General features: G+C 58.8%; 1 protein-coding gene across 1 annotated transcript; it reads left to right on the top strand.

The window, feature by feature from the left end:
* The first annotated feature begins 211 nt into the window (after window positions 1–211).
* C1H15orf39 (chromosome 1 C15orf39 homolog) lies at window positions 212–10,431 on the top strand. The gene is given in 4 exon segments (XM_055818097.1): window positions 212–7,372; window positions 7,374–8,167; window positions 8,643–8,680; window positions 8,910–10,431. Coding segments are annotated over 3 exon segments (3,210 nt in total). The 5' UTR covers window positions 212–4,994; the 3' UTR covers window positions 8,910–10,431.
* Window positions 10,432–19,924: the final 9,493 nt, after the last annotated feature.

The raw sequence follows: 19,924 nt of genomic DNA, 5'->3' as shown, positions 1-19,924 counted from the left end.
GCGCCGCAGCCGCAGGTGAGTGCGGGGACCGGCCCCGCGGGCGGGGGCAGGGACCGGGGCCGTGCCGGGGGGCACCGGGCCGTGCTGGCGGGGACCGCGGCCGTGCCAGCGCTCCGAGCCGGGCAGACGGCTGGGGGGTCCCCGCGCCCCGTTGGCCTTTGGGCTGCTCAGCTCCCGGGCGGGCTGGGGGGGGGGGCACACTGCAGGGGGGCTCCCCCGTGCCCCGTGTAAACGCCTTCCTCCGGATCATCTGGCTCTCGTTGGGCGACGCGGGGAAAAACGGGCTTCAGGCTCCGCACCCCGTGTTTGTACCCGGTACGGACCCCGGGCTCATGCGGCTGATGCACCGCGGGACCGGCAGGGACCGGCCGAGGTGGCTGTGGCGGGGCGGCAGCGCTGCCTGCGCCCATGTGGCTGTGGCCATGCGGAGGGGACAGCGAGGGGACAGTGGCCACCCATCCCTCGGCCGGGCTGGAGCGCGCGCTGCTGCGATGCTCGCGGTTTGCGAGTCTGTGGGTCGCGGCTGGATCCGTGTTTGTGCCTGTGTGTCGGAGGGGTTTAATCCCCTGGACACTCAGATGTCGCTCTTCAGGCAGTCGCTCTGCCCTTCGGGTGGCTGCTACACGCTTCGTTAAGTGGTTTTTTTTATAAAAGTGGACATTGCTGGGGCTTTTTCAGGAACGGCAGCCTGATTTGCAATGCAAGCAGTGGCTTGCTGCCTGTGTTCGGCGAGGATGCTGCCTGTAGAAGTAGCTGGCTCGGTCCGAGCAGGCTTTTGCCTACCTGGCAAGAGCTCCGGAGCTGCAAACTTTTTAAAGAGGGATAAGGTACTAAATGAGGGAGCTGAGGCAGCTGAGGCCTCTTGTTTGCTCCCCCAAATGACCCTAATGGAGGGAGCCTCAGCGGTGATCGCATCCAAACCCACCGGAGAGATGGGAAAGGTGACCTCCTCGGCAGGGACCCGAAGTCCCCACAATTGTAAACCAGTATTGCAGCCAGATGGAAAACTGCCGTCTTACTGGGGGACAAGTCCACTCGCTTCGGGGTGACACGAGGAAAGGCCCCTCCGTTGGCAGCCCACTGCCGCAGGACCCCGAAGGGGGGTGTTTGGTGGAGAGGGGGGCTGCAGCACGGCTGGTGATGTCCGATGCCAGCGGGCTTAAGAGATTTTGGGGTTTATTTCTCAATTCCTGCGGGCTGGCTGGGAGTTGGCGGCTGTTTCTTTGCATCACGTGGCGGCGGCGGAGGCGGGAGGCTGCGATGAGAGGCTCCCACTTATTACTGCCGCGTTAGGGCACCGCATCCTGCGGAGGAAATGCCGGGGAGCCATGTGCTGCGCCTGGCGATAACGCGCACGGCCGCGCTTGCTCGGAGCGGTGGGAGCAAAAAGAGGCGTCTGAGCTGCCCCCAGCAGCCTCGGCAGGCCAAGGAGCCCGGGCAGAGGGGTGCGGGAGGACTCCCGTGCCCTTCGACATCTGGAGCGCGGCAGATAAAGCGGGCTGTGGGCTGCCAGCAGTTACCGGGGAGGTTTCGCTGCACACAGCGTGGCGGCATGTGCTGCTTTTCATTTAGTTTTACTTTTCTCCCTCCCAGCCAAACAGCCCCTTCTGGGAAGAACCCCTGCAAAGAAGGGGGAGGGGGAAAAAATAGTAAAAAAAGAGGAATAAATCAGTTGTGTTTAATCCACCCACTCCACTGCTTTCCCCCGCTGTGGGGTTTTGGTATCACAAGTGCTGGCCACGCGTTAGTGCTCGCCCAGGCATCCCCCGGCCCCGATTCCCATGCGTCCCTCTCCTCTCTGCAGACCCCAGCCCCGACAGCTCTCCATGGCTGGGGGAAAAGGAAGAGGGGCATCGCCGCGCCGGCTGCAAGCGGATAGTCCCGGAGGGGCAGGGCTGATGGTGACAGCAAAGGCAGAGCTGTTTGCTTGGGTCTGAAATGGCGCAGGTGTAGGGATGGCGCCAGCCGGGGCGAAGCCCCAGTGTATTTCATAGAAAGAGGGAGCCCATTAGTGCCCTCACCCTGATGAGGTTAATGAGCTCAACCCCTATCAGACATCAGAGAATCCATGTGCCTGGCTTTGGCTGCTGCTGTGGGAAGACTTGCTCTGTTCCGCATTCCTCCAGGGAGGCTGGAAGCCGGAGCTGGCCGCCTGCTTTCCCACCAGATCGGTGGGAAGGGGTTGGGGTGCTCCCAAGGAGAAAGCTCTCCTTCCTCCCCTGCTGAAGAGGGGTCTCCGCTGCTGCCGCTGCAGGCGATTGGGAAACGGGGCCATTGCGTTGGCGCTGCCAGCGTTACCAGGTCCTGCGGTAACGGCAGGGCAGGGCTGGTTGCACAACGTCCCTGACACCGCGGGTTTTATAGATCAGTGCCTTTCGGGGAAAGGGGAAAAAGCAGTGGGGAAATGTCAGAAGTCACAAGATCCCAGGTTTCTGTCCCAGCTTGTCCAGCCTGAGCATCATCATCATGTGGAAGGGATCCCATGCCTGCATCTCCTTCCCACACAGCATCTCCCAGCGAGATGGATTGAAACACCACCCTCCCAAGGGATCCCTCTCAGGCAGTTGGTGGGGGGGGCAGTTGTCAGCTGCAAAGGAAAATAACCCAGCTTGGGACCCCCAGCCCAGCTGAGCCCCCTCCCGCTTCACATCCTCCCAATCGGAGTGTAAGGAAAGCCTGTGGCTTGTTTTGGCAGGACCATGTGCAGCCAACTTCTCCTCCTGGGCATGGCCCCCCAAATGTCTCAGCCAGCACGTGGTGACAGAGGACCCTGCAGCAACAGGCGAGGCCGGGGCTGTGGAAAGCAAGTTTGGGGTTTTGGGGGTTTTCTCCAATCTTTTTCAATTTGAGGTGGGCATTTTCCTTGGGTCAAAGTGATGGCAAATTTAGTTGGTACTGGATGTTGTGGCAATTACCCCGAGGCTCCTGAGGATAAAGCTGTGGGAGGTGATGCGGCTGCCCCACAGCCCCTTTCTTTGGGGAGCTGCTGCTGCGCGTGCGGGTGGGGTGCTGAGCTTCCTTCTGCACCGCAGGGAAGCATCGACCCTCAAAGAGGCTTTCAGAGGAGTCCAGGGAAGCAGCGTCCTCCCTGGAAAGCGAGAAATTGTTGAAATTTGGAGAAGAAACCCAAGCCAAAGGAACAGCAGAGGGACACAGCCGGCTCGGTCATGCCGGAGCTGCTGTTTTGGGGGAAATGGCTGGGTTTGAGCTGGGGCTGGGGACAAGCAGGTCTATGCGGGGCCATCCCCTGGTCCCCCCGGCTGGGCATGGGGGGGGCAGAGCCATGGGGGGGACAGGGGTACCTCTGCTGGCGGCCAGGGGGGCCGGTGGACCTGTGGCCACTGTTCCTGCCTGTGAGTGGCCTGGCAGGGCTCTGCCTGCACGGTGTGGGGAGCTGGCAGCATGTGGCCTGTGGTTTGCCAGGGCAGGCGGCGTGGCTCTGGGCTGCAGCTGGGCTGCAGAGCACAGCCACCATGCTCGGGTGCCTTATCTGCCCTCACAAGTCTCCCCAGTTATCTGCTCCATTTCCCCTTCTGCGGACAAGGCTTTTATCTTATCTCCGTGCACTCTTCCTCTGTTTCCTTCTTTGCTTTCTGCTTACTCTTGCCACAAAAAGAAAAAAAGCACAGGGGGGTGAAGAACAGACATGAGATCCTGCAGCAGTAAGTGCATCCGTGGGTTTGGGGGATGCTGGGCCATGCTTGGGAGATGCTGGGTGACGTTTGGACAGGCTTGAAGGGTGCTGGGTGGTGTTTGGCAATGCTTGGGAGATGCTGGGTTGACGTTTGGCTGTGCTTGGAGGGTGCTGGGAGACATTCGGCCGTGTTGGGAGGGTGCTGGGTGACATTTGGCCACGGTGGGAGGGTGCTGGGTGATGTTTGACCAGGCTGGGAGGATGTTCAGCTGTGGTCCAGCAATGCTTAGACAGGTCTTGGGGCTTGCTTGGGTGATGTACACAATGCTCAGGTGATGCTGGGGGATACTGGGCGAAGGTCTAGTGATGCTTTTAGGGCTCGGGCAATGCTCAGGTGTCTCAGTGGGATGATCAGGCGATGCTGGGCAGTACTGGGGGGATGCTGGGTGATGCCAGGAGATACTGGGGGATGCGGGGGGATGCCCGGGAAGGCCGGGCGGTGCTGGGCCGGTCTGCCAGCTCCACCTGCTGGCACACACCGCCTGACACTGCAGCACCCGGCCCCGCCGCAAGCCCAGAACCAGAAGAGACCGTAAGGGAGAGGGTCCCCCTCAGCTGCAGCCTGTTGTGTTGGGGGGAAATTGTCAAATTAGCTTGAAAGGTGAAACGTGGCCGGGGGGTCCCCGCGGAATTTGGGACACACTGTTTGCCTCACTGTAGTCTGCGGGCTCCTCACCTGAGCTGACCTGGCTTTGCTCCCCGCTGCCTGCAACAGACGCTCATTGAGGCTTTGAAACGAAAGCAGCGAGAGCTTTTCAGGCTTTTTCCAAGGAGACGGACAGAGAACACTCCACCGGGATCCCCCCCCGCCAGCTTCAGGCTGTGCAGGGCTGCCCAGGGAGCGCCTGACCGGATCCCTGGCTTCCACGCTGAGGATCAAATGTTGTTTGTCTGTTGGGGTGGGCTGGGTTTTTTTTGGATCTCTGCCAGGTGCCGGGAGGATGGGAGAAGGAAAGCAAGTCCCTGTTGCCCTTGGCAGAGGCTGACTGTCAGATGAGCAAGGCTTTCCGTGGCTCCCCTCCTCTCCTTTAGCCTTCCAGTGTGATGCTGAGCATCACAAATGGATAAAGAAAAGCTGCACATGAAAACCAACGTGTTTTCTCCAGCCAGCGTGTGGGCAAGGTGACGTTTGGGGAGCTCTCGGCAGACCTAGTCACCCCCATGCCTTTCCACCGTGGGCTGAGTGCTTGCCATGGGGAATTGCTTTGCTCATGATTTATTTTCTCTCTTTCCCATTCAGGAAGGCCAGCTCACTTCTCGTGTCACACGTCCTGGTCAGGACGCCGGCAACAACATATAAATGGCCTCAAAACGGCACTTGGAGGCTCTGGACCCTGTGATTTTCAACAAGCTACCTCGGCTGGAGGCAGAGCCTGCCACTGGCTTCCCCGCCGGCCTCTGCAAATCCAGCCCTGTGCCCAACCCTGGCTCCGAAAACCATTTCAACTACAAGGGCTCCTACTTTGCCTGCCCGCTGCAAAGCCCCGACAGTCCCGAGCAGCCCCTGGCACACTGGAGCCCAGCAGCCGCCTACCTGCACTATGGCACCGGTGCCGGCAGCCAGCCCCTGCCAGCGGAGGGGCCGCTGGGCAGCTGCCTGCTGTACCGGCCCGAGAGCCTGGGGAGCCGGCTGCAGCCCCCAGGCACCGAGAAGGGCAAGGACAGTCTGATGCGGGAGCTGCTGATGGCGAGGGAGAAGTGGAGCAGCCCACCGCCAGCACCCGGACACCCCTTCCCAGTGAAGAAACCGGTGGCGGTGAACAAGGCGGCCCCCCTGGCTGTCCCCAAGCCAGTGTACAGAGCCCCTGTGTGCTTCGTGGACCCCAGGATGGCTCTGCCGCTGGGACCCCGGGCGGAGAGCCTGCAGCAAAGACCGGGGGATGCAGACTGGGCTCTGCCCGCTGCCACCCCCACCAGCCACCCTCTCCACCCCGGCGAGCCCCGCAGCGGCACCGGGCTGCACAAGAGGGGTCCCCACTCTGACCCCAGCCTCCCACCGCTGCACCGCAGCCTGGGACTGCCTGCCAAGGAGAAGGTGGGCTCCCCCATTGCCTTCTCCCCCTACTATGCCGCCTTTGAGAAATACAGGGCCCCCCCTGGCACCCCCTTCCTGGAAGCCAGCTGCCCCACTGCCCACAGCCAGAGGAAGGTGCCCGAAGTCCCCAGCCTGAGCCTGGAGCCCTGGCCCAAGCTCCAGCCACCAGCCACCAGCCCAGTGTACCGGGAGAGGCCACCGCTGTGCTACCCGCACACCCACTACCCGCTGCCCCTCCATAAAGCTGCCCTCCTCTACCACCCCCTGGCTCCCACCATGGAGGCACAGCCCAGTGCCCTGCCCGGCGCCTACAAAGGCTTTGGCTTTGTGGGAAGTGAGGAGCCCCTTCCCAGCTCTTACCTTAAGCCCCAAGCCCCGAGGAGCTACTTTCCCAGCCCCTTGGACACCTATGGACCGAGGGCAGCCGGCACCGGTGCGGTGGCATCACCGCCCACCAAGTCAGCGGCACTGCCGAGGGATGCTGAGCCGCCACAGCCAGCTGGCTACTTGCCGAGCCCTGGGTTTGCTTTCAGCCCCAGTGATGCAGCTGTATTCGGCACCTTCGCTGGCACCGAGCCTGGCTGCAAGCGGCACCAGGAGGAAAGTCCCCGGCGGCAAGTGGCAGCAAGGCACAACAGCGCTTTCCAACCTGTCTGCGCCCCAGAGAAGGTACCCAGGGGCTCTGGTGGGCTCACAGAAACGTTTCCCAAAGGAGAAGAGGGCTGGGTGAAGCCCAGCCAGGGGGAGCAGGAGCCCCCTCACCCAGGCAGGAGAAGGGCCAGCCCAGCCCTGCAGGAGACCCCTCGTGGGGGACCACCGGCTCCCGTCGTGGTAGGGAAGGGAGATGCCTGCAAGGTCAAGGATGCACCCAAGGAGCTCATCCCCCCTTCTCCATCTGCCTCCCCGCCGGAGGGGCTGAAAAACCCAAAGGATGGCGAGGTGTCTCCTTCCTCCCCACCCATGCCAGTGATCAACAACGTCTTCAGCCTGGCACCTTACCGAGACTACCTGGAGGGGACCAAGGGCTCATCCCAGCTCCCCTTCTGCAGGGAGCATCTGCGGGGGGACACCCCACCCCAAAACAAGGGGGACAGCCAGGAGCCTGCCACCCTTGGAGATACCTCAGTGATGTCCAGTCTACTGCCTGCGGGGACACCGGCTGGCCAGGCACCGAGGACGGGCAGTGGCGCGGTCCAGAGCCAAGGGGAAAGCTGCTACAGAAGGGTCCCTGAGAAGCCAAAGCTTGTGCCCCAAGACGCAGGGTCTCAGGAGGGCAGCCCTGGTGGGGTGAGGAGTGGGGACCTGGCCCCTGAGGACATGGTGCTGGACCTCAGCTTGAAGAAGAGACTGGTGAAAGCTGGGGAGACCCAGGGACCCCCCGGCCACGTGGAGGGAACGCTGGATGGGGAGGGTGCAGAAGAGGAGGAGGGTCCAGGGGGGAAGTTTGGGGTGGGAGAGGGGGCCAAGCCCCAGGCGCTGCCCTTGCTGCTTGAGGTGGGCTCTGGGGACAAGAGCCACTTCCAGAGCTCGGCCACCTTCATGTTCAAAAAGTACAAGATCCTGCGCTCCCTCCCGCCCAGGACTGTGCCCCCCCCGCAGGCCAGCAGCCCCCACACCCCCCAGCCCAGCTTGCCACCACCCCCCCCCCTCCCGCAGTGTCCCCACACCACCGCCACGGACACCCCCCACCTCCCCACCAGCCAGCAGCCCACCGGCCCCACCAGCCGGCCCCCAACCCAGCATCTCTGCTCTGAGGGGGGCTCACCCTGACCTGCAGCAGCCCCCGCTGCCCGAAGTCCCCCGTGCACCCGCAGAGGGGAGCTTCTCACTGCCCAGGCAGTGTGAGACCCCTGCCCCACAGAGCTCCGCTGGCCAGTACTTCACAACCCTGCACACGTGGCTCTGCGACGTTATTTCATGCTCAGTGTCCAAGTCCTCCCCGGAGCTCCTGCAGGAGTGGTTGAAGGTGGCAGAGCCAGCAGAGCAGTTTGGAGAGATGCCCAAATCCCCCCTCAAGCCCAAGAATGGCTCCAGGATCCCTGAACCTCAGAAGCCCACCAAAGGCAAGGAGATCTGGCTGGCTTTCCAGGATGCGGCCACGCTCCTAACCAACCTGCTCTCTCAGCTGGAGACCTTCATGTTTGCTCGCAAGTGTCCTTTCCCCCACGTAGTCCGGGCAGGGGCTGTCTTCATCCCCATCCATGTGGTGAAGGAGAAGCTCTTCCCCAAGCTCCCGGGGGCCTCGGTTGACCAGGTGCTGCAGGAGCACAAGGTGGAGCTGCGCCCCACCACGCTCTCAGAGGAGAGGCACTTGAGGGACCTGGAGCTGAAGAGCTGCACCTCGCGCATGCTGAAGCTCCTGGCACTTAAGCAGCTCCCTGAGATCTACCCGGACCTGCTGAACCTCCACTGGCACAACTCCATCCGGCAGCAGCTCGGTAGGTAGCCCAACATCTCCCACAGAGGTCTGGGGACACCGACGGGGACTCCTCCGGGGAAGCTCCAGCTGCACCTGCCTCCCTGATGCTGCTGTTTGGTGGGAGCATCCATCACTTGCATGGTCCCTCAGTGCCCGTGTCCTACCAAGGGGTCTGCGGAGCAGGATATTTAGCTTTTCTTCATGGGCTGTGGAAGGAAAAAGCTTGAACTGGGGTGTGTGTGTGGAGTTGATGGGGTTGTCCTCGCCTGTGCGGGTGAGAAAAATCATCCTGGGGATACTGAGGAGGTGTTGGTCACCTCCAGGCCACCTACAAGGGCAGGAACACACTGGGAGCAGGGCAGCGTGTACACTGCATGCTGGACCTGCCACCCATGGCTGTCCCATCCCACCGGTGACAGTCCCACCACCCGTCCCTGTCTGCACATGCTTTTGCTTCTGCTCGAGGCTGTTGCCATCAACTTCATTTCTTACAGGTTCAAGCTCGCAGGCTGGCCAGCATCCCTCCAAGTAGGTAACTCTTCTATGTGTGTCTTTATTGGTATCTATAGGATTTATATGTCGTTTTGAGAAGGGGTGTGCGTATTTGCCATGATGATGGGAGCTTGGGTTGGCTGGGAAGGAGCACACAAGTGGCTCCGCTGCCTGGGCTGGAGTGGGGATTTGTGGCTGGGAGGGGGATTATTCGGGATGGGAAGGTGAAGACCCTGCTGTCCCTAACCATTCTCTCCTCTCCCAGGTAGCCCTGGCGTGGAGGCACTGAAAGCCGATGGCAAAGCGATAGCCCTGGATAGCACGAAGAAAAAGACACTAAGGAATGTGTTGAGGGCAACAGCTGGGCTGCCTGCCCATGAGGACAGGAGCTGCATTTCCTCTAGTGCATCACCTTCCAGTGCGTCTCCCACCTCCATCCACAGCCAGCCAGGCTGCAGGCAGGGAACTGGGAGGGAACAGCTGGAGGTCCAGTGGAGCTGGAGGGCTGGAGCAGCATCTGTACCCTCAAGAGAAGAATGGAAATGGCTACACCATCATCCCCAGCCTTGGAGAAAGGCTGGCTACTGTGGGGATGATTCATCGCATCCCCCCTCTCTCCTCTAAAGTCACCTCTCCTGCTTTATACACGCCGTTCCCCAGAAATGTACCTTCCTCCTGGTTTTTAATCCTCAAAGTGCTACAGACTTACACAATATTAAGGGTCAAGGGATCGCAACTTCTGTAGTTACAGGACTGAATTGTTGTTGTTTTAAATGAAGACATTTTAAAAATGTTACATATTTACCTTTATAAGGAGCTGCTGCCTTCAGGTTATGTGGGTGTTTTTTTAAAAAAACGTAGTAATTTATACTTGCCTTTTTATTTAAACACACAGTTTCACCTGTTTACTGTGCTGGACCAAGGCGGTGGGAACGCGCTGGTTGGGTTCAGAGCATCAGTCCCGATCGCAGCTGAAAAAGGCTGCAAGAAAGATTGACAGGCTGGTGAAACCCAAACCACAACAGCTCCCAGCTGCCCCAAAGGAGAACATGGGAGATGCGCGTTTAGGGATGACTTCTGGATGGAGACGTGGCCACCGGTGCGACCGGAGGGGCAGGAGAGGGGAGGGATGCTGCGAGACCTCGGAAGGAGGGTCTGTCCCACCCCACGGGCACTGAAGGTGGGTGGGCATCCCGGGGGGGCCCGGCAGCTGAGGACAGCAGGACTCCCCCTCGCCCGGTCTCGGTGGCGGTGCACAGCAGAGGCCTTACAAACTCAACACTCAGGTGTTTCTCCAGCTGACGCAGGGATGGAGGAACAAAATGAGGGTGGTTATTATTTTCAATTTCACTACAGGGAATATTTATTTTAAACTAAGAAAAAAGAAAAAAACAACTCTACCCAAACAGTACCATAGACTCTTTCTAGCTGAAAGGTGTGTTTGCTGGTCTGGGGAGGCGATGGCGGCTCTGTGTGTTCTGTGGGTGCCGTTCTGGTTTTCCACTGGGATGTACTGGCCGTGTGGGGGATGGGGAAGGGGGAACACTGCTGTTCTCCTTGCTCTCCTTTGCCATGCCCCATCCGTGCATAGCATTGTAAAGTGATTCAGAAAGCAGTGTTTGTTAATAATATTGTAAATTGTTTTTATATGTGTGTGTATATATATATATATATATAAAAAAAATGAGGTTCCAGGGAAGAAAGTTCCTTCACTTTATTTAATGTTTTGTAAGAATATGAATTTCAAGAGGTGCCTCACCTGATTAAAAGGGTTTGGCTTGTTTCCAAACATGCTGTGCTTCAGTCTCTGCTTGCCAGTGTGGGACTGTGGGACCTTTATGGGGATGGCGGGGGGTGTCCCAAATCAGCACCCACCACCACCCAGTGGGCTGGGCAGACCAGACCAAGTCCAATGCACTTGCCTGCTCCCTGCAACAAGTCATGAATGATGTGCCCAGCCCCTCCATCCCATCACTGGAGGGCTGGATCCAGCATCTGATTTTCTGGGGTTGCTGGGAGCCCCAGGGGTCGCCCATCAGTAAGAGAGCACATCCCAGCACCCGTGATGGGTATGTCCTGAGCTCCCTGGGTGACAGCCCAGGAGGAGGATGCTGCTGGGGGTGTCTGTGCATCAGAAACAGGGCAGGAGAGCCACAGGTTGCAGCAGGGATGGCACCAGCCCCCAAGCACTCTTCTGCTAGGGTGATGCACCCTGGGCTGATTCAGCAGGGACCCCTGAGGCACCCTACCCCTTGTAAGCTTCCATCAGAAATACAAAATCTGCCCGGTCCTGAGAGCCAAACACCTTAAGCCATGTTTTTCAGCCCAAATCACTCAAGCACCACCATAACCTGCTCCCCACAAGCAGGGCATTTCAAAGAGTATCCATGATGATCAGGGCTGGTGCTTGGGGAACCACCTGCCTGGGCTTAATGAGGAGCAGAGGGAAGCTGGGACCCCTCTAGCCAATAAAGAGCTTCACCTGGGGGAGTGCAAATGAGTTTGTGTGTTAATTGGGAGCAGCTGGAATGGAGCCACCCCCCCCCCTCCCCCTGAGATAAAAGCACAGGGCTGGGGTGGGGGCTTGGTGCTCTCTTCTCCTTACGTGCTGCTAGGTAAGGGGTGCTGGTGGGCTGGGAGGTCTTGCTGTCCCTGGTGAGGCTCTCTGGGGCAATGTTGGTGTTTTGGGTGGGGAATGCCTGAGCCCAAGGCTTGTCACAGCCCTGCTCTGCACTGTGAGCCTCCTGGGGGGGGATGCTGAGACTTGGCACAAACTTCCTTGAGCTGGAGAAGTTGCTCAGTGCTGCTTGAGACCGGAGAGATGCTCTGATGAGGAACCTCCTGTCCCTGACTTGGGTGTGGGGGGTGCTCTGGGGACAGGCCAGTTACTGGGGAAGACTGGGATGGGGGGAGCCTGGAGGGACCCAGCCTAAAGCTCTTGCTGTACCTCTCTGCAGCTGACCTCTCCCCATGGCCTCTCCCAAGCAGGGCCAAGGGGCAAGACCACCAGACCCTGTGGATGTTGCTGCCTTACAGCCAAAAATGCTGCCCTGTGATGAGAGGGAAGGGGCTGTGACCCTGGCTCCTGCTGCCCGTGTGGCCACCACTGCTGGCAGGCTGCTGTGCAAAGCCTTCCTGGTGCTGGCCATCTGCTTGCCTGCCACTGCCTTCCTGTACAGCCTGGGGTCTCTGGGTGCTCTGCCCCAGCCCACCCTGGGCTCCCTACCTCTTTCTCCCACTCAGCTGGGCTTGCCAGCCCCCCAGCGAGGGACAAGTGATGATCTGGTGACAGCATATGGGGACCCGCTCAATGAACCAGCGATGCAGCAGCAGAGGAGGGTGCCGGTGGGCTCTGTGGGCACCCCAGGTTGCTTCCCTGGACTTGAAGGAGATGTGACTCACTGTGCAGATGCTAAGGGATGGACCCTGGGGACACAGACCCCAGCTCCTGCCTCTCCCTCAACAGCTCGGACGTCCCCACAGCAGCCTGGATCCAGGCATGGGGCAGGGCTCCGGCTGGGCACGGCACTGGCTGGGATGCTGTCCCCTGTGCGGTGGCTTGGCACAGAGGTGTCTGCTACCTCTGCTCAGCTCCTCCAGACCACGGGTGAGCCCAGCCCTGGCTCACAGCATCACCTTGCTCCAGGAAGCCTCTGTGGCTCAGGACCAGGCTCACATGATGCACCACAGGTGCCTGTGGTGACCCAAGCCCCCCACCCTGGGCAGCCAGCAGGCACAGCAGAGCCCTGGAGCCCAGCGAGAAGCTTGGAGGGCAGCCCCCCCACGCAGGGTCACACAGCTGCCTGGGTCCCTGCTGCCTCCCCAGCACGGCTGCAGCCCCCCTCTCTGCCCATTGCTACCCCTGCCCCCTCCGTGGGGGCTGCGTGGCTGCGAGTGGTGCCCACCCAGCTGGTCTCACCTGGGGGGGGCCATGTTCCAGCTGATGTCCCGTCACTGTCAGCTCTGGGTACTGCCTCCCAGAGCCACAGCATGGCCAGCCAGCCCCGACGTGACCGGACCCCTGGGGCACCCCCTGACCCTCACTCTGTGTCCCATGGAGCAGATCTCCAGCTGACTGTGAGCTCTAAGCCTCCTGCTGTGGTGACAGCCACCAGTTTGTCATCTTTGGCACAAGCTGTGTCAGCAGCAGAGGCTCCCAGCAGCGTGCCTGCGTCTCATCAGTCTACAGCCAGTGGATTCTCTGATACCCAGCATGGAGCTTCAGTTGCCAGAGCCACCATGAGGAGCCACAATGGGCAGAAGGAAGAGGTGAGACCCGACCATGGTATGGGTGAGGACCACCCCTCTGCTCCTCAGCTGGGGCCCCTGCCAGGGCTGCCCTCAGCTATGCCAACGGAAAGGATGTCCACATCAACTGAAATGCCTCCTGGCACTGTGTGGGTGCCCTCTGCTGTGACACCCGAGATGCTCTGGGACACATGGTCTGCTGGCACCTTCCTGCACAGTGAAGCTGCTCTGCTGGTGGACACTGTCTTTACCGAGGCCCTGGGAAATGGGTCTGGACTCCTGGCCACTGTCTTGGCATCTCTTCCCAATGCTGTGTTGGCTCATGACAGCAGCCACCTGCAAGTGCTGGCTCCTTTCCTTCCCACAGCAGCACCTGGGGGACCTGCTGTCACCTCAGGGAAACCAAGTGATGCGCCTCCCCTGCTGCAATGGCAGGCTCTGCCAACACCCACCGAAGCCCACCCTTCCCCTGCTCTGAGCTTGACCCCCAGCGCTGCAGGTCCTGCTGTGACTGGGGTGAGCTTGGTGGCTCCTGATGCCACCCCAGAGCCTGGAGTGACTGAAGCCCCCTGTGAGGACAGAGCTGCTATGGTGTTTTCCCTCTCTCCAAGAGCTGTGGGTGTGACATGGGGCTCCCCCCTGGTGTCACCTACCCAGAGGCCATCTCTGGGTCCAGAGCCCTTCCTCACAACAGCATCTGAGGATAGACCCAGCGTGGGGCAACGCCAGGCCATGAAGGTGGAAGAGAAGAGTGTGCTGCCTGGACAGTTGGCTGTGGCAGAAGAAGCTGGACACAGCGAGCTGCTTCTGACACCAGCAGGATCTCTGGGACCCACCCGTGTCAGCCCAGGCTCTGTACCCCCTGCCAGCTCTGAGGACCCCGCTCCAGAGCGTTGCTCTGAGCCGGTGCAGCACACCAGCACCACAAGCTTGGCCTCTCCATCTTACTTGCTGACTTCCACTGGAGCTGTGCATGCAGCCAGCTCCCCAGGAGCGACCCTTGGTGCTGAGTCTGTGTCCAGTCAATCTGTCAACTCCCTGCACCCCTCCACAGCCAGAGAGGATCTCGCTGCAGCTGCAGGAGAGGCCTTCACCCCTGCTGAGCTGGTGACGGTGGGCAAACCTGGCTCCCTGAGTGCGAAGCCCCCTGCACCCCACCCCACTGGGCTCCCCTCTCCTGTGCACGTGCTGCCCTTGTGGTTCCGGCTGTTGGGCATTGCTTACACGGAGGCTCTGAGCAGCAGGGCTTCAGAGAGTTACCTGGAGCTGGAGGAAGAAGTGAGGCTGATGGTGAGTGCAGGAGCTGGCTGGTGGAGATGTTGGGTGCAGGGGGTGCAGCTGAGATGCTACCTCAGGAAGCCCTGCTGGGGCAAGGAGCCTGCAGGCTGCATCAGCCTAGGCATGGTGGGAACGAGTAAATCCCTGGCACTGCTTCACCTGAGCTGGACTGGGATGCTTGGTTTGAGGTGGGTCTGGGCTCCCCTTGCTGCTGGCAGCTAGCAGGGCCGTGACACACCATGCTGGTGCTGGGGTATTCCCTCCTGGGTGCTGTTTCTAGGCTGATGGGAGCCCCGAGTATTGCAGCTTAGCCATGACCATCTCTGGGGGTGCTGGCAGGCCCTATCCTGGGCAAATGGAGCTGAGTTCCCTCTGTATGCACCGCACACCTCCCGGTACGTGCCCCCTTAGCACAGGGGACCTTGTAAAAGCTGCTTGATTAATAGGTGCTTCTCTCCTCCAGCTAAAACAAATGCTGTCTGCCTATGAGACCTTCCTGCAGGCAAACATCCTCGCGTTCCTGTGAGTATGCAGCTCTGCCCTGTGGCAACAGATGGAGGGTGGTGGGTTTGGCTTGGAGGGAAGGGTTTGTCCACAAAATGTTCCAGAAGGGTCTTGTGAGGGGCTATGCTCCCTCCTTAGGGCTGTCATCCCAAGGGATCCCTGGGTGAAAGTGTCTGAAGCTCCAGATAAAGCCACCTGACCCCTCTTTTGGGTGGGGTGTTAATGTGAGGATGGTGGGGCTCTTAAGCTGCTCCCAAAGGGGAGGTGGGCTGTCCAACATCTTGTCTTCCTCCCAGGAATGGCTCGGTGGTTGTGCAAGGGGAGGCTCTGTTCCGAGGGGATGCTCCTGCTCCCACCAACTCCCACCTCATCCGGACAGTTGTCACAGAGGCGAGCAAGGGAAGGAGCATCTTCAGCTGGCATCTGGAGCCACAATCTGTCCAGTCCGGTGGTAAGCCATGGAGATCTTCCCACAATGAAGCTGCTGCTGTCAGGTGCCCTCCCTGTACTTCTATAAAATCCAAAACTGGCCCAGTTTGGACTTAAGGCTTCATCTTCACTTATCCTTTTTCCTGACCCATGCTGGACCTGTATGGTCCAGTGCTTCTGCTAAACTCTCTGGTTTCCCCTCCTTGGCCTGCTTCTCCTGCCCTGGGAGGTGGTGCATCCCAAGCCCTTCCCACCACAAAGGTATTCACCTTCCCACAGCTGCCCTGCTGGCTTCCGTTTTCAGTGTGTGGTGGAGGGTGAGCTCAGGGCTGACCACCTAGGGCAGGTGGAGGAGCAGGTGTGAGCATAACTGTCTTCTGAACTTTCAGGCTTCAGCCTGGAGAACCTGGACTCAGAGAAGCTGTCCATCTCTTTCACTGTCTTCCAGCTTGCAAGGAACAGGACAGCCTCCCTGGAGAGGCTGGTAAGTGAGGTACGGTGAGCCTTGGTGGCATCTTCCGAAGGATGATGCTGGGAAAATGAGCATAAGCTGGCTGCTGCGCTGCCTGCAGGGTGGGGTAGCGTGCACCGAAGCAGAGGTGGGGTATGAGCTGTCCTCTCCATCTAGGTGACTCGGTCTCTCAGTGTCCTCTACCATGTGAGGAACTTCTCCATCACACAGCTCAGGTATGGGACACCACTACCCCTCTCCAAAGCGCTTCATTAAATTACCTTCACTACTCCTTGTGCATTCTGCAGTGAATTAGCCGTGCTGCAGAGATGCAGAGGATGAGTTGTGCTGCACTAGCAACCTGGGAGGGTGATGTGCAGCTGGCAGCAAATACTGTAACTGAGCATCTTCCCTGGGCCAAGTAGTCAGAGCTGCTGGAAGAAGACTGGCAAGAGTTTGGCCCTGCCTTGCTTAGAGCCCTCCTCTCCCCTTAGAAACCTCAGTGGGGACCTGGAGATCACTGGAGACCTCTACCTCGACACGATTGTCCATGCTGATGTTGCAGGGGTTCTGCAAGCCTTGACAGCTCTTGCAACCTGCTCTGTGGACCTGACCACTCTCTCAGTGGAGGGTAAGGACAGTCCCTGTGTGTGGTAGGGCTCGCTGCTGGCTCTGCTCACCTGGCACTTGTGTCTTGCCTCTTCAGGAGCCAGGCTTCACCTGCAGGTTTACCCGCTCTCCTTCCTCATCACCAACAGACACTTCAGTGAGGACCTTCTGAATCCGCTTGCTATAGAGCACCAGGAGCTCACCAGAGACCTTGCTGATGTGGTAGGCATGGCTAGTGGGAGGGGGTCAGGGTCCTCCCAGGGTACTGGGAAAGGAGGCTGGGGGCTTCTGGGAGAACAGGGACTACTTTGGGGTTGTCCAAACCAGACCCTCAGTGGCCAGTACCTGCTGAAGACAGGTACCAAGGCTTTAGTGGCAAGATGTTTTCTTTCTGCTGATGGTGCTTCAATAGTTCAGGCCACCACAATGCATCCAGGGACCCAGAGGGTGCTGCAGGACAGCAGCTGCCCTGTGTCCCTGCTGAAGGGAGCTGGGACAGCCACTAATGGCTGTGGAAGGGGTGGTCTGGCTGGGTGAAACACCCCTGAAGGCTGGTGGGGAGCTGAGCAAAACCTCTCTTCCAGGTGGCGAGAGCCCTGAGGGACCACAGGAGCCTGCTGCAAGTGGTGATAAGAGGATTCCTGTGAGTGAGAGAGGGTTTGCTGGGGCAGGGGTGTACAGACCTGGGGAGGGAGGGGAGGTCTCCCTGCAGACACCAACCCCCAGGTTATAGCTGTCAGGTGTATCGCCTGACAGAAGGGTTTGCAGCAGGCAGCTGTGGTCAAGCATTTGCCCACTCTCAGGGGTGACCTGCCAGACCCCCAGGGATGTCCCTTCCATCCCAAAGAGCAGATGCAAAACCAGTGCCTCCCTGAATGGAGAGACATCCTCCTGGGGCCCCTCTGAGCAAAACCAGCTGGGAGTCTGGCTGTGCCATGTGGCCACAGCCCAGCCTGGGGGCTGCAGGGTCACTGGTGGGACTGGCAGCTGCTGGAGCTCTTCCCAACCCTGTCCGCAGGCCTGGCTCCTTGATCTGCCATGGGGATGTGGTCTTCCAGCACCCTGCTCCGACCAGCCTGGAAGTTTTGGAGGCACTTGTGCTCTCAGTTGGGCCAAACAAGACTTTGGCTGGTTCAGCCTTCCAGGTGGACCCATACTCTCTTGCTGTGGGAGGTAAGCTTCCCTTGGGGTACAGGTGTACAAGCTTCACCAGCTTGTAGCTCTGTGCTCACAGTGTGAGCAGAGCAGACCCATTGTGCAAAGGGAGTGTGAGATGCCTTGCCTGGTGAGGTGACCCACTGGCAATGGCTGATCCGAAAGTACAATTCTAGTAACAACTGTGCCCTCTGCACAGCCTGGGGCGCTGGACACGGACCATTTGCTGCATGCCAGCATAGGACAGGAGGGAAGGGTTATCTGGAAGGGGCATGGAGGGTGTCAAATGAGTTATTGGCATTTTATATATTGCCTCCTGTGTACTGAAGGAGAGTGGGTGGCTGCCACCTCATGGAAAGTCCCCATGTCCTGCAGGCTGTACTAACTGCTGTCCTCTCCTCCAGAGGACACCCTGGAGCCCCGGTTGCCAGAAACAGGCTTTCCAGACTATGGTGTGGTCATCGTGGTTGTGTGTAGTCTCTGTATCATTACTGCTGCCATCGTCTCGCTTCTGGTAAGGGTGATGTCTGCCTGGGGTGGACAGAAACAAGCTGGGGCAAAGCAGCCCTGGTGCCTGTGTGAGGTGAGCAGGGAGCAGAGGGACTGATGTGGGGCCAGGCTTGGCTGCAGCCTCTGTGCTCTCCTCCCTAGTGTCTGGGGACCAAGAGGCTTGGCTGGACAGATGTGTCTGTCCTCTGGGACAGAAGAGACCCTGAAGTGGGGACCCAGACCCTGGAAATGGATAACCAAGTGTTCTGGGCATCCTCTGAACAGGTAAGTGGCCTCTACAGTCCCTTGAATTAGAATCTATACCTTGGACCTGGAGCCTTGAAGCACAGCTGCTGTTGCTGCAAGTCACGTCCCTCTTGTGCCTAGTGATGGCCATGGCAGGGGTTGGAGAAACCCCTGGAGGGAAGGAGACTTCACCCCTGCCCTTGCTGGAGGCAGGCACAGCAACTTTTTCCCCTCTCATCCACAGGACCCTGAGGATGTTCATACACACTGGCACAATCACTCTGTCTGCTGAGAGAAGATGTAGCTAATGAGGCAGGGAGGTGGGGGGGAGCCTGAAGAGGGGTAGTGGGGGAGAGCTGCTGAGAAGCTATCCCTGCTCATTGGGTGGCAGCTGCCAAACACTCCCTGAGAAGGATGCATGTTCAGCTGTATAAAGAAATCACTTCTGTATGTTGAACTTCATTAAACTGTTTATAGAATGTCAAACCCAGCTGTGAATGGACTTTGCTTCTGTGGTGTAGGTGGTGGTGGGCACCCCTGCCCTGGGCTTGCAAGGTTCAGGCTGCTGTTTGGAGAGGGGAAAAAAAAAGTGTGCTGAAGAGGAAAAACTGCTGCTGAAGCAGGACCAGACGTAGGCTAGGTCCATTTCTGCTTTCTGAGGCCCTGGATCCCTACTGTGCATGTGATAGCAGGGCCTTGCTCACACCTCGGTCTCAAAGGGAACAAAACTTGAAAGATAAAACCTGTTGGCTAAGGGGGAGCACGCATCCAGTGGTATAACACCTTTATGTTGTCTAAATTGATGAAAAAGACTTGCTTATCAAAGTTATCCATACAAAAAGGCTATATAACTGCAAGGCTATAAAATCTTGACACAGGCAGCACTCAATGGAGCTCCCTCTCAGCCAGCCTGAGATTCCCTGCCATCACCATGCTGTGCTTTTCCCTCAGAGCAGCTTGTATGTCTATTTACTTTCTTTTGCTTTTAGCTTACTATAATAAGCTGAGCTTCATCTTCTCCAGCACTTGACTAACCACTCTCTAGTGCTAGGGAGTTTAAAAGGCCAAGGAAATACACCCCTGGTGGGGTTGCTTTGGGGGAAATCAAGTGCTGGGCTGCTCCCTGGCTAAGAAGCCCTTCCTGCTCTGTGTGGGGTACTTTCCTTCATCCCAAAATGCAAAGCACCCTGTGATCAGAGCTCTCATTGCTGCCTACTTAATTACAAGCTAAAGTGTTTCCCCCCAAAAAAACCAAACTTAGGTGTGTTTTCCCTTCTTGCTGCATGTTTTTCCCCAGTGTATGGAGGCAGAAAGCAGGCTGTACATGAAGATACTCACTTCAGAAGGAAATGTCAGTTGCTTTTTTTTATTCTATAATCAAGGATCATCCAGTCCCAAGGATCTCCAAGGCAGGCAAGGAAGAGCCTCTCTGCAGTGAGGGGCAGAGCTGACCTCATCCTGCCCTTGGGGCTCTTGTCCCTGCTTGCAGGCTGTATGGGGCGGTCCTGTGGGAGCAGGGAGCCTGCGTGTTGCTGGCAGGGACGTGCTGAGCTCCCCTCTCCCTTTCCAAGAGGAAGAGGAGCTAAAGCCAGCCCTTCCTTGTACTCTGCAAGACAAGGAATCCACATAGTGCTCCGCAATTCCCACCCTCCCTTGCCAGCTTCTACCTGGAAGTGACCCACAAGCACGTTCCTCAGGGGGAAAAACCTGCTGCATTCCCCAAACTTTGAGAAAATCAGAGGGATGCCCAAAGGCACGGAGCAGGTGCTGGTGCTGCTTGTCAGCTCACAGCTGTAGGGCTGGCTGCACAAAGCAAGGGGTGAGAACTTCCCCAGAACTGACACCTCCTCTCTTGGATGTCACCTACCCCCAGCA

This window comes from Falco peregrinus, chromosome 1, assembly GCF_023634155.1.
Source record: "Falco peregrinus isolate bFalPer1 chromosome 1, bFalPer1.pri, whole genome shotgun sequence".
Taxonomy (NCBI): Eukaryota; Metazoa; Chordata; class Aves; order Falconiformes; family Falconidae; genus Falco; species Falco peregrinus.
The sequence above is the reverse complement of the archived record's forward strand: the minus strand, read 5'-3'. Positions and strand labels throughout refer to the sequence as shown.